The sequence below is a fragment of the Lytechinus variegatus genome, chromosome 2 (genome assembly GCF_018143015.1).
Source record: "Lytechinus variegatus isolate NC3 chromosome 2, Lvar_3.0, whole genome shotgun sequence".
Taxonomy (NCBI): Eukaryota; Metazoa; Echinodermata; class Echinoidea; order Temnopleuroida; family Toxopneustidae; genus Lytechinus; species Lytechinus variegatus.
The window spans coordinates 61,419,435-61,433,661 of record NC_054741.1 but is presented as its reverse complement, the minus strand read 5'-3'; the positions used below and the strand labels follow the sequence as shown (position 1 = coordinate 61,433,661).

At 36.4% G+C, this 14,227-nt stretch overlaps 1 protein-coding gene and 1 long non-coding RNA gene across 4 annotated transcripts in view; both read left to right on the top strand.

The window, feature by feature from the left end:
* The first annotated feature begins 709 nt into the window (after nt 1–709).
* The window catches only part of LOC121408544, a 30,716-nt gene continuing 17,198 nt past the window's right edge, over nt 710–14,227 (top strand). The window contains exon 1 of one of the 3 annotated variants that reach the window (XM_041600039.1): nt 710–1,219. In XM_041600039.1, coding sequence (XP_041455973.1) covers nt 1,030–1,219 — 190 coding nt within the window. In that variant the 5' untranslated portion in view covers nt 710–1,029. The remainder of the gene's footprint in view (nt 1,220–14,227) is intronic. The other 2 variants (XR_005969051.1, XM_041600040.1) reach the window with 2 other exon arrangements.
* Nucleotides 4,906–8,222, top strand: LOC121408545. Its single transcript, XR_005969052.1, has 3 exons — nt 4,906–4,946; nt 7,552–7,671; nt 8,207–8,222. It is a non-coding gene; the product is annotated as an uncharacterized LOC121408545 (long non-coding RNA).

The following is a 14,227-nucleotide window of genomic DNA, read 5'->3' as shown; positions in this document are numbered from 1 at the left end:
TATATGGTGTGATATGCATACTCTTAATTGATTCATAAAATATATTCTTTAAAATGTCCCTGTTTGGGGTCAATATATATACAAATTTCAGGTACGTATCATGATAACGAAAATCTGCTTATAATGTCCATTTTTAGGTCTGAATATCATAAATTCCAGCTCGCGCCCAATGCCGTGACCCACGGTACGCCACTGCGGCCCGGCCTCTAACTTGGCCCTTGTTTTTTTTTTTTTTTTTTTAATTGATTTCTGAGATCATTATCTATGCCATACTCATGCAAGGCCTACGTCCGGCATATGTTTTCATGCTAAACGCCTACGAGACGTGTAACCTATATGAAGTAATAAAAAATTGCAAATGTCGGCGAGTGTGATATTTGATGGTAGACAAGTACATGTGTATTACCGCACAAATTATTTTGCCGATATACTCCATTCGAATCATGCCTGAATAGGGCCTCAATAGGATCATGCCGAACAGGACTCTTTTTAGATTTTCATAATCATTTGTATAATTTGAGAACTGTCATTAGTTCCGTTTTCTGTACCGGAATGAAAGTTAAATCATAAAAATCTTAACAGATGTGGCCAGATATATCGTTTTGATATATATTTCAGCAATGTCGTCCAATATGTTTCTCTCACTTCAACTTATCGCGAGATATACCGCGCGCGGATGAATGCGAATTCCCGTACGTCCATTCATATGGGCGTTTTGGGGAGTGAATAGTTTTGGGGAATAGGAATAGATAGAGGTTTCTTTTTTTTTTTTTTAGATGAGGGAGGAAAATTATAAATACTTAATCGGAGGGAATTCATGAATTATCTATTTATGTAAAATTGTGCAATGGCCTAAAATAAAAATGACTTATTTTGATGGACTACTTTAAATTTCGTATGTTTAATGTTCGTGTAGGATATCACGGAAGGTGTATGAAATATATACCACCGGATCGACAACTTTTTAGTTTTGATTTAAAATTACCTTATTAGCATTTATTCTGGCCTTTTGAGCTAAATTTAGGGAAGATGAAGAAATATGCTTTGGTAGAGTGGACAAATGAGGCTGATGCAGGCTCATACAGCGTCGTAAACAGCGAGTGGATCTTGGGTTATACACCGGAAATGTATCTGATTGAGTGGCGAGAGGGACAGGGGAGAAAAAAACCTCCGTCCGGTGGATGGCCTATGGGCGAAGCAAAGATCCTGCAGACCAGCGGTGAGATATACTGATAAACATCATGATTTTGTGTTTGTTATGAGGAAATTGTGAATTCGAAGTATGCTGGAACTAACTGCATGTATTTGTCAATGTTCATGTGTATTTTTATAGCTCACGAAATTTATTTTAACATATAATGCCTAGTTTAGATTTGGAATTCCAAAAGAAACATATAGGCCGAGATCTAGCAGTTAGGCTTGTTATTACGGTATACAGCATGTTTCGTTCAGTGTATATAGCGCACGTGTCCACTGCGGCTACTCGACTGGTTCACCGCAACTTTCTCGACTTGAATGTTTACAAACAATGAGAACTTGGCTATATGGGACTCTCATTTGGTTTTACACGACCTATTCATTGAGTTAGAATTAGAAATTAGTTACAATCATTTTCATGTATACTTTATCCATTTTGTGCTGCAAAGCAGACATTCCTCACATAGTCCTAGACGTTCTATATGATGTACATCTAGCTAGGGTCTATTATTGAATCTCTCACAAAATGAGTTATTTAAAAGTTGGTGGAAATGAATGTTGGGACACAATCATTAATATGACCATGCAAATTAATCAGGAAAGTTTTATTTTATTTACAGTGTCCATGTACATGAATTTTGGTCCGTCACATCCTCGCTTGCCTCGAACGGCCTGCGTGTACAAACTATGTGTACACAGATCAAGATGTAAATACCCTGGCCTGATCCAGGGGGGTGGGGCACATATATGGCCCCTGCCACCCTTTTAAGAGCCATAATCAAAATGACCATTTTTACCCAAGTGTGTCTCGTGGCCCTCCCCCTTTGAAAACGAGGACCTTATTTTTTGGGAGGGAGGATGCTTTTCAAATTTTCTGCGGACGAAATGACTCAATTTTAGGTAAAAACCTTATTTTTTTTGCTTATTTTGTCAAATTTTCATCATCAGGAAAATGTCCCTTATAAAAATCGCCAATGGTATTTGAATGGTGCCGAATGGTAGTTGAATGGTAATCTGAATGGTAAATGGTACGCGAATGGTATTTAAGTGGTGTTTCAATGGTAAGTTCTTAATGGTAATTGGTAGTTTATTTAATGGTAAATGGTATACCATATACCGAATGGTGTTTCAGTGGTATGTGACTAATGATATGATTGGTATGATGAATGGTATACCATTTACCCAATGGTGTCTCAGTGGTATTCAATGGTGTCTCAGTGGTATGTGCTTGTAATGGTATGATTGGTATGATGAATAGTATACCATACATCCAATGGTGTCTCAGTGGTATATACAATGGTGTCTCAGTGGTATTCAATGGTGTCTCAGTAGTATGTGCCTGTAATGGTATGATTGGTATGATCAATGGTATACCATACACCAATGGTGTCTCAGTGGTATACAATGGTGCTCAGTAGTATATGCCTCTAATGGTATGACTGGTATAATGAATGGTATACCATGCACCAATGGTGTCTCAGTGGTATACAATGGTGTCTCAGTGGTATTCAATGGTGTCTCAGTAGTATGTGTCTTTGATGGTATGACTGCATGGTATACCATGATATACCCAATGGTGTCTCAGTGGTATACAATGGTGTCTCAGTGGTATTCAATGGTGTCTCAGTGGTATGTGCTTGTAATGGTATGATTGGTATGATGAATAGTATACCATACATCCAATGGTGTCTCAGTGGTATTCAATGGTGTCTCAGTAGTATGTGTCTCTATAATGGTATGACTGGTATGATGAATTGTATACCATATACCCAATGGTGTCTCAGTGGTGTCAAATGGTGTCTGAGTAGTATGTGCCTCTAATGGTATGACTGCATGGTATACCATTATATACCCAATGGTGTCTCAGTGGTATACAATGGTGTCTCAGTGGTATTCAATGGTGTCTCAGTAGTATGTGCCTCTATAATGGTATGATTGGTATCAATATGGTGTCTTAGTAGTATGTGCCTAGTGGTATATAATATAATCATGTTGGATAATTGTAAAGCTATAGTGGCTTAGTGGTGTTTGCCTAATGAATGCCATTTGTGTTAATGCTGAATGATATGCCCAATTGCATTACCCATTAACATAATTCCGAAGATTTAAAGAAAATATATCAAAGATTAAAAGGTATTTAGAGTTAATTAAATATTTGACCTGTGACTTTTATGCGAGCAGCTTCCCCAAATCAAGTGTAATCGCTCATGATTGTGTCTCTTGCATTCTTTTAAATTGTCTTTGTCCTTATTAAGTAAAAGGTCTATATGTGTTTGAATATTATTGATCCAGTGGTTATGATACAATATTATAAATTTGTTATATTTTACAATTGTACATAAATTTAAATCTGATGCAATGGGTGCATGCAAAAATAAAATCAATCGGTCAATGAAATCTTTTTTGATAAAAAGGGTTTTAATTTTTAATTAATAAGTTTTATTCTATTTTTATAATCATTTTGCTTGTTATGGCCGCTTTTTATAAAAAGAACTATATATTTACTGTTCCAAGAAGATATTTGCAATCAATCCCAAAATTCGATCAGATGCAAATTTACAGGTGATGATACATTAAGTTTATCTAGAACATATCAATTTGGATTTTTTTATGGATCAGTTGCAAGTTTGCAATGAAAAGTATGACTCTCATGATTTTGGAGTCTGAAATTGATTTGCGTTCGATTGCTTCGATTGCAAGTTTATTGCAATGCCCCATATTTTGCTCAAAATGAATTCACTGTTGGTTGTCTTGGTCCCCCAACCTCTATCAAATTCCCATCCGCAAACCCTGATTTGGTCTGTCTGCAACGTCAAAAGCCTCATCTGACCCATTTGTACGCTATTATAGCTGCTTCCAATCATGAATTATTTCACCCTTTTTTTACAAATGATATTTCCAAAATTCTAATTCTATTTTAGGCTCTAAATATTCTTTCCCACTTGTGGACGGCGTTTATAAAGAGGAGAGCTATTCTATAGGCCGGCATTACTTGATTGAAATGATTTATCCACATGGTCTTGCTCCCTCACCCCTATCAAAATTCCCTGCCGCCATACAGGGTATAGTACAATGTAACAGAAAAGAAATCTACTGAATGAAATCTCAATTTCAATCATTACAAAAGCAAATTAAAAGGGAAGAAGAGTGAGTAAAAAATATATATATAAAGGGGAAAAAACAAGAAAAGAAAAAAGGCAAAGAAGAAAAGAAAGATTAACAGAAAAGAAAAAAAGACAACGAAAATAAAAAAGAAAATAACAGAGATCGAGAACAGGAAAAAAAAGTGAAGGGATCGAAAACTTTTTTCATAGATTCCAAGATCCAAGGAAAACAGTGGCATGCACTCACGCCATCATGGTTTCCAACCCAGAACCAATCGAGAGGAAAAAGAAGACACCCCTGATTTGGTTTTAATTCACCCCCCCCCACCCATATCGGGATGTGTATTTATCTTGGCGAAGAAGTCCCCTCCCCCCATATTTTGTCATAATTTATCCCCCCCCCCCATATGCTTTGGCGAGAGGGGCCGCTTGGCTGCTTGCCAGGTAGCTCTATTATACGTGTTGTTCTCGCACTACGCACGCGCGAACGGCTAACCGCCAAGTGCAATATTTGAAAAAGAAAACTCGATCTACCGGTACTAGCGTTTTGCTGTTGATAAGTCCGTCGATAATTCATCAAAAACTAAAGGAACACGGGTCAGATTCGGACAGCAACTTCAAAGTCATTTGTAGAAGGCTATAACAGTAAGTTCTATAACAATTTTCTTTGAATTATTTCTCAAATTGTCTCAAAATGTTAGATGTCGTTGTACTGCCACGACATGCACGACCACTGCACTGCCACCGTCACTGCCCCGTTGGCGCTGGCCGCTGCTCTACGGGCCGGGACGTGGCTTTGACGATAGGGAGTGCTTATGGTTTATGCTTTGTATTGGCAGAGTTAAGATCGGCGAGCATTGAATAGTAATTCGCTCATATTGCCTGATGTTTATTGTCAATGTTTTACAAAAACCATCTCTGAATACATTGAATTCGTGAATGAATGATTTGTTAATGCTAATGTCAAGACTGTCAAAGTTTTAATTGTGAATAAATAGACCGTTACTGCACACGTTAATTTACTGAAATTGAAAACTTGCCGACAAATATTGCTTTGAAATTAGGCCTATAATTTGTTGTTGTTGTTGTTGATAGATGTTGGTAAATGAGATAAAATGGAGGTGAAACATGGTAAGGGTCCTAAAGTTTAAAAAATGATAAAGGCTACGCAGGTCTATAACTTTGCTACACTGTACACACCACTCATTGCACATACTATTTCAATGGTAAAATGTGCACTTTGTGTGTGGAACTGTGACTGGACGGAGTGACAAACGATTCCTATTCAATTTTTCTACAGAGGCTGCAATAAATATGCAGAGAAAACTGGCGCTAATGCAGTTTTGCACCGGCCGATTACCAGCATACCTCATCACCAAAACTTGTTCCCAAATGTCATGACAGGTCTCTCAGTCACATTTCGATGTTAATATACCCACCGTTTTTCAAAATATTGGGAATGGCTGTATTTAGTCTTCGATCTCGACGTCGTTGATCTAATCCGTAGACATCACTTCGCGGATCTCTCGGATTCGCCGTAATATTTATATGGACTGAAGTTAGCAACCAAATCATGCTAACATGTGGCAAACAAACTGCCAGCATGCCGCATGCGAATCTTTTGATCGCATAACTTCGGTCCATATCAACATGACGGCGAATCCAAGCGATCCGCAATATTTTGAAAAGTGGTGGGCATATTGTGTATTGATCTCAAAATGTGTGTAGACAATTCTGGTGGGGAGTTTTGCTTGAAGTTGCATGCACAACGAACAATTGTCCATAGACTGTGTACAACGGATAGATCGTCTCCGCACAAGGATTCAAAGACCGCTGATTGGTCAATAGCGCAGATCACGTCATGACCACGTGGTCCCAAAAATAATTCCTTTGGACTGCGTGCGGAAGTATCGATAACGATATCCGGTCATGTTGTGTACATGGTAAATGGTCTTAGTTCGTGATCGGATCGCTCCGGTATCGATCGAAAATTATCGAAACTGCAATTTCATGCATATTCACGCGACGCTAGAAACCCGGAAGCCAATTGATTTTATGCACGTTGCGATAGACTCTACAAATTCCAACGAACACGATGACATATAGACGCTAATTTGTAAGATTTTGACGGAAAAGCAAGAAGTATTCAAAATTCGCTTACCTGTGCGGTATCGGTGAGAAAATAGATCCTCCGAGAATACCTTTCATAATTCATATAAAATATAGGAAAATTGAAATTCTAGGTCGATTTTGGTACGAGGTGATAGGGAATTGCACACTTGTTTTGGTGGAATTCTGTGTGGGGAAACAAAAGGCTTGCACTGCGCATGCTTACTATATTTTCATTCATAAATTGGTTCTCGGCAGTGGCTGGATGACGTCATGTAATAAGCAAAAATGTACACGACCGCTACGTTCACGCTCCGCTATCCGTTGTACACAATTGTTCACTGTGAGTTGGCTGGTGTGAAACTGCATTAGTGCCGGAGGGTATTCTTAGATCCTTTCATGGGGCTAGGCATATCAATTTTTAAAGTAAATTTTATCCTCTTTTAAAGTTAAGTTTGTCCTGTGATCACATTTTATCTGTTTTTATTTATTTACTGATCAAAACTTGCCTAAAAAACGTCTGGAGTTCATCCACTGGCATATGATTGTCCATGAACGGATCCATGATTTCTCAAAGGGGGTAGTGGGGCACATTTTCCCAAGGAAACTTTAAATAACAAGCAAACCAAAAAGGAGATCCTCTTGTATGAGACAATATTTTTAATATAAATATTTGCTGTAACTTTCGAAGGGGGGGGGGGGGAGAACACTTGTGTAAGAAAGCCACATTTTTATCAAACACATCAACTATTGCTCTCAAGGTGGGGGCACAGGTCAAATGTGCCCACTTGGATCTGCTTCTGCGATTGTCAATACCAGAAAAATGGAATTTATGTCATCGATTACCCTCTTGAAAATTGCTGCTCTAGAAATTTGATTTCAGATGACATAGCTATTACTAGTATAAAGCATGCACAGTTATAATACAGCCTTGTCTGAACTACGCTGAAATACTATCACATTTCCTTATTTTTATCCTAAATTCTGGGCTGGTAATCAGAGGTCCATGAAAAATATCTTTAACATTAAAGTTCTAAGATCATTATTTTTCTATTACTATATTAGTATTCTATTTTTGTTTGTATCTGCATATACATGCAGATTTTACAACACTTAAATTGATTTTATTTCATTTTCAAAGTTTGGACGACGGATACACTGGATGATAAGGTAGATGATCCAGCCTTATCTTGGAATGACACGACGGGTGTTGAACACAGAAAACGTACCGTGTACAAGAAACAATTGGAGTTTATGAAAGGTAGGTGTGTAAGAATTTTCTTCAGTAGAAAAAAATGCAAAGCTTCATGAGATAAAACAGATTGTATTCCTGCAGTGGCATAGCTGAAAAAAAAACTTGTCAGGAATGGTAAAAAATCCTTAGAAAGGACAAATGTCATCCCTATTTAGAGGAGCACACGTCTTTTCTGACACCCCCCCCCAGAAAAAAAATCAGTATGTTGGCTGAGGGGGGAAGGGTGGACACTTTTTCCCCAGGTATTCATTTGTTGTGGTATTTGTCATCATTGGGGCAACCTCCCATTATAAAATAGGTTATTGTCTACCCATCTATGGTTAAACATAAATTTATTTATCATATTTTACAAAATGTTTTGTTGATATTTGTTAATTGGTATCATTCAATTGAATGGTAGAGTATACTGCAAATTTCTCAATATATAAAAAATATATGAACTTCTAAAGAAAGCTTACACACATGACAAGCATTCATATTTTGAACCCTTAGCTAATATACTGTCTTTTGCATTGTTTTCATCCAATATTTCTTATTACAGCTTCAAGGAATTAATCCTGCCGGGTACCCATTCACTTCATCTGGGTCTAGTGATGCACAGTGTGGATGAAATTCGGGCTGAAGGAAAACACACCATGGCTAGGACTCAAATTCACGACCCTCTGTTTGAAAGGTGAGAGTCAGAACCACTAGACCACGACGTTCCCAGCTGATGTCATATCCCCACTTGTTCTTTTGTATTTATTACAAGAAGTCGCGCTAATTTACATTTTGTCCTCCGAGAACTATAAAAAATGGAGTGAAAATTTATTTCAAAGACATGTCCACCCTAACAAAAAAGTTGATTTGATTAAAAAGAGAAAAATCAAACATAAAAATCGGATGAAAAATAAGAAAGGTATGACATTTTTAAGTTTCGCTCAATTTCAGTTAATAGTTACATGCACATCCAGGTCGGTATGCAAATGAGGGAACTGATGACATCACTCATTCACTTTTCTTTGTTTTTTAAATATGAAATATTATAATTTTCTCCTCATTGTCCTATGAAATAAAGTTTTATTTTTATTTTTTATTGTCAAATCTGTAAAAAAATTGAAATATTGTACAATTCAAACAATGAAAACCAAAACAAAAAGTGAGGGTCTTATTTTGCATCCGATTTAGATGAAATATTTTGCATGATGCTTGCCTGATTTTCTCTGTTGATTCAAAACAATCTTTTCTGTGGTGGACTAGACCTTTAATGTGAAGATATGCATTGCTGGAAATAATGATATGATACTTGGGACATATCATACACACATGTATGAAAATATGAAATAATTATTTCATTTTATAGAATAAGCCTAACAAATATTCCTGACGATCGTGTGTACATTGGGTTAATTTTTTACCAAAATGTTAAATTTCAAATTCAATAACTTTGTTATTATCAGATTTTAATGAAATTTTCAGCATGATCCTTTTCTGATTCATTCTCTCCCTACCAAAATCTCCCCTTTTCTCATGCTTTCTTTCTATGGTCCCCTTCATTCTCCTTATAACTATGTTATATGTAAAGTGTAACCGGTCGTCCAACCAATTTGATTGAAGGGCTAGAGGTACTCGAGACTGAAAGCTATGTGATATAATTCAAAGTGTACATCAGACAAACAAAAAACACTGAACATCTCATCCAAATTTGTTTAGGATTAACAAAGTTTTGACGAATTAAAGTTGTTATTTTTTGCTAAAACTGTTCTCTGCAAGTCCTCATGAATATACAAGATCACAATTTATATATTTTTTGTATTATATGAATTTAAATTTTGTCCAAGCTCGGTTGTAAAAAATTACGATTGACTACTGATTTACTGTGTAAGACAATATAACACAACAAAAATAGACAGAAAAGAAATAAGTGGGTATCTTGTATATATTATTTTCTATATATTTTGCAAAAAAGGTCTCTATTTTTCTTCTGTTTTTTAGTTTTCCAAATTGAATAATTTTCTTTCCTTATTTTCCTTATATTTTTTTTCTATGTGTGATATATTATTTATTTATTAATGTATCATTATTGTATTTATGATAAACTTTTGGCGTGTTTCTACAGTAAATCATTAAAAACGGTTTATCTTTTCCGGACTCGAATTACGATTGACTACTAATTTACTGTGTAAGACAATAATCTTTCTCACACATATTTAACACAACAAAAATAGACAGAAAAGAAATAAGTTGGTATCTTGTATATATTATTTTCTATATATTTTGCAAAAAGGTCTCTATTTTTCTTCTGTTTTTAGTGTTCCAAATTGAATAATTTTCTTTCCTTATTTTCATTATATTTTTTTCTATGTGTGATATATTATTTATTTCTTAATGTATCATTATTGTATTTATGATAAACTTTTGGCGTGTTTCTACAGTAAATCATTAAAAACAGTTTATCTTTTCCGGACTTGAATAACCTTATCGTTCTTAAACCAACCTGTTTCTACAGACTGAATAATCTGATTAACTTGCATTTCGCGTCGCAAATACGGTGGAAATTGGAAAATTCAACCTATAACCTCACATTGCATTTTGGTATGTCAAAAATTGCATCTCGTTAGGAAAATTTTCAAAATTCATGGTAGATCTCACTCATTGTAGCAGGTACACGTTTCACGATCAGCTGGCGAGTTAAAAAACGGCCAGAATATATGTTTACTGTGAGATCGCACTTCTTGGTTCAAGCACTTAAGCCAGACACGTATGCTATTTTGCCCCGTGTTTTTACAGAAAAGTTAAACGGATTAACATGGCAATAACCACCTCTCAGAGAGATGGTTATGAGAAACCGTATTTTGCGCGATGCAATTTATCAATAAACCGCATCGCGTCTGTTTCTACAGGAAAGTTATCAGGGATTCTGGATACTTAGGCGGGTAATACCTTTTAACAATTCTATGTAGAAACATGCCATTGATATATCTTTTTAGGTGAAAAGAAAAAAGAGACCAATTTGGGAGTACTATTTTCCCCCCTTTTGGGGATATTTCATTTCTTCTAGGTGTGGTACCCTTTATTCATTTGGCCATGTGAAGGCTATCACACATTTTGAGTTTAATCTTCGAAATTTGGTGTTCATTAGTTTGTTGTCCAAACTCTGTCTTACATGTAAATTTGTTTATAGGAAGATTAACATAATATTTATGTGGAGTGCAATCATTGATCTCTTGTGGAGTCGCACAGTCACATGTATTCATAATATGGTGCTTTTATGCCATACCTGTCAATACTCTTTTGTACTTGAACTTATTAGTAAAAAAATGTTTATTAATGTCGTTGAAAGCAATTACACACAACAGATTTAACATCAAGTTTATTGTATTACAAGTATCAGGTTTGTATGCAGAACAGTGGTTTTGCCAAGTACTCAATCCATGTAAAAGGCAATATGAGAGAACAGGTTTATTCTTGGAAATGTTAGCCTTCATTTGTTGTGTTTTTCAATCAAACTCTGTGTTGATGCATGTTTATTTTTAGATAACAAGATTGAAAGAGTATAGATATCAACGAGTAGCTAAGTCATATATATTACTAACTTATGTGCTTTAATTATAAAGTCTATACTTGTTCATACTCTGTGCCATTTATGCTGTACTTAAACTTATTATAGTAAAAACATTTTATTGACGTTCTTGAAATAAGTAACTGTTTTCATTTTTTTTCTTGTGTATACTTATTCCATTATTAAGCCTACCACTAACCCCAGAGATATGCTGTTCACCAATGGTCTACCATTCACTGTACTTTATTGGCCTACTATACATTGCACATCGTTGTTCTACTGTCTACCATTCAGTGTAAACCATTGGTCTACCATTGAACTTGTGGTCTATAGTGTATGACCAATGGTGTTATTTGAATGGTTGACTAATAGTATAGTGTGTATGACAGTGTTGTATGGTAAATGGTAGGTCAATGGTGTACGGTGTATGGTAAGCCAATGGTGTATGGTAAGCCTATGGTGTACGGTGAATAGTAGTTCAATGGTGTATGGTAGGCCAATGGTGTACTGTAAATGGTAGGTCAATGGTATACGGTGTATGGTAGAATGGTGTAAAGTGAATGGTCAATCAATGGTGAATGGTGTGTGGTGTACGACGAATGGTAGTTGAATGGTGTATGGTGAGCAGTGAATGGTACGTGAATGGTGTACGACGAATGGTAGTTGAATGGTGTATGGTGAGCAGTGAATGGTACACGAATGGTGTACGGCGAATGGTACGCGAATGGTGTACAGTGAATGGTGTACGATGAATGGTACGCGGATGGTGAATTGTACACGAATGGTGAATGGTACACGAATGGTGTATGTTGAATGGTAGGCGAATGGTGTATGGTGAAAGGTAATTGGTAGGCCAATGGTGTCCAGTGAATGGTGGCTGAATGGTAAATGGTAGGCCAGTGAATGGTGGCTGAATGGTGGTCAATGGTAAACCTGTCTATAGTGGCCATATGGTAGATCAATGGTGAATGGTGTTTGATCAATGGTATATGAATGGTAAATGGTGCTCATGAATATGGTAATAGTAAGGTCCGAATTATTTAAATTAGTTTGAATGGTATACCATTGAGGCTTGAATGGTATACCATTGGTGTATGGTGGGTGCTGTGCGAATGGTATTCCAATGGTATATCAATGGTGTATGATAAATGGTAGTCAATGGTATACCATTCAATTTTTTTTATAAGGGGTGCCCCTGGCCCTTTTGTAAAATCCTGAATTTGCCTCTGTGCACACTAAATTACATGGTCTCGGCCCTCAGGTAATATTATCTACACTACACCTGCAGGACTACATCATGCATGCATGCATGGCTAAAAGCAAAAATCTTCCAATGACATACATGTAGACTGTAATGTAAAGCATGGAATCTCATTAGCAATAACCTTCAGACCATATACTGTGGATCGATACACGGTACATCAAGTTCACCGGTAAATGGAGATTCACGAGATTTATAATAAAGCCTGCCTACATATATCTCAACAAACATCAATATTTGATTTATTCAAAAGATCCGTTTAAATTATTTAAATTCAAATTAATTTATTTCACATCTCATAAAATACAGGGTATAATATATACCCAGGACTAAAATCCAGTTAAAACCAATTAGAGCAAAACCAATTGAAACCAGTTGGCCAACTGGTTTCAATAGGGAAATTGGAACAACTGGTTCCAATTGAAAACCAGTTGCCAATTGGTTCCAGTTAAAACCAATTGGGCAACTGGAACCAGTTGGCAATTGGTTTCAATTGGTTTCCAATTGGTTCCAGTTGTTCCAATTTCCCTATTGAAACCAGTTGAATCCAATTGGAGGTAACTGGTTTCAATTGGTTCCAGTTGAAACCAATTGGAGGCAACTGGTTTCAACTGGAACCAGTTGAAACCAATTGATTTCCAACTGGATCCAATTGGAACTTCCAGTTGGAATGAACTTAATTAGTTACAAATTAATTAACACTTGCACTAACTATTGCTCATGTCAACACAGAAGCAGTGTTATGCCTGTATATACCAATGTAAAGGGCATTGATAAAATGCAGACTTTCATATGTACATATTTATATGGAAGATCTTCAAATATATGTATTTTTATTTGATGCAATTTGGTAACAGTTAGTGGTGTACTAATTATCTTTTAATCTATTCTAATTATAATCTATAACATTTATGAACATGGTTTTCACTGCTAAGTATTCCAAACACTTATCTTAAAAAAGTGTGGTACTTCAAATTAACAAAAATCAACAGATATATTGTAAATTATGATGAATCTCATAAAAACATTAATTTGTGCACACTGGCAGAAAATATGCAAATTAACTGGTTTCAATTGGATCCAGTTGGGTAACTGGAAAATTTCCAATTGGAAACCAATTGGAAATCATTTCCAGTTACCCAACTGGATCCAGTTAGGATTTCCAGTTACCAAACTGGTTCCAGTTTGGTAACTGGAAGTTAGAAGTCATCTCCAGTTACCCGATTGGTTCCATTTAGGATTTCCAGTTACCCAACTGGTTCCAGTTAGAAATCATTTCCAGTTGGAAGTCATTTCCAGTTACCCAACTGGTTCCAGTTAGGAGAAGTTCCAGTTGCCCAACTGGTTCCAGTTAGGATTTCCAGTTACCCAACTGGTTCCAGTTAGAAATTCCAGTTGCCCAACTGGTTCCAGTTAGGATTTCCAGTTGCCCAACTGGTTCCAGTTAGGATTTCCAGTTGCCCAACTGGTTCCAGTTAGGATTTCCAGTTGCCCAACTGGTTCCAGTTAGGATTTCCAGTTACCCAACTGGTTCCAGTTAGGATTTCCAGTTACCCAACTGGTTCCAGTTAGGATTTCCAGTTGCCCAACTGGTTCCAGTTAGGATTTCCAGTTGCCCAACTGGTTCCAGTTAGGATTTCCAGTTGCCCAACTGGTTCCAGTTAGGATTTCCAGTTACCCAACTGGTTCCAGTAAGGATTTCCAGTTGCCCAACTGGTTTCAACTGGAAATTGTTAAATTCCAGTTAAAACCAATTGAAA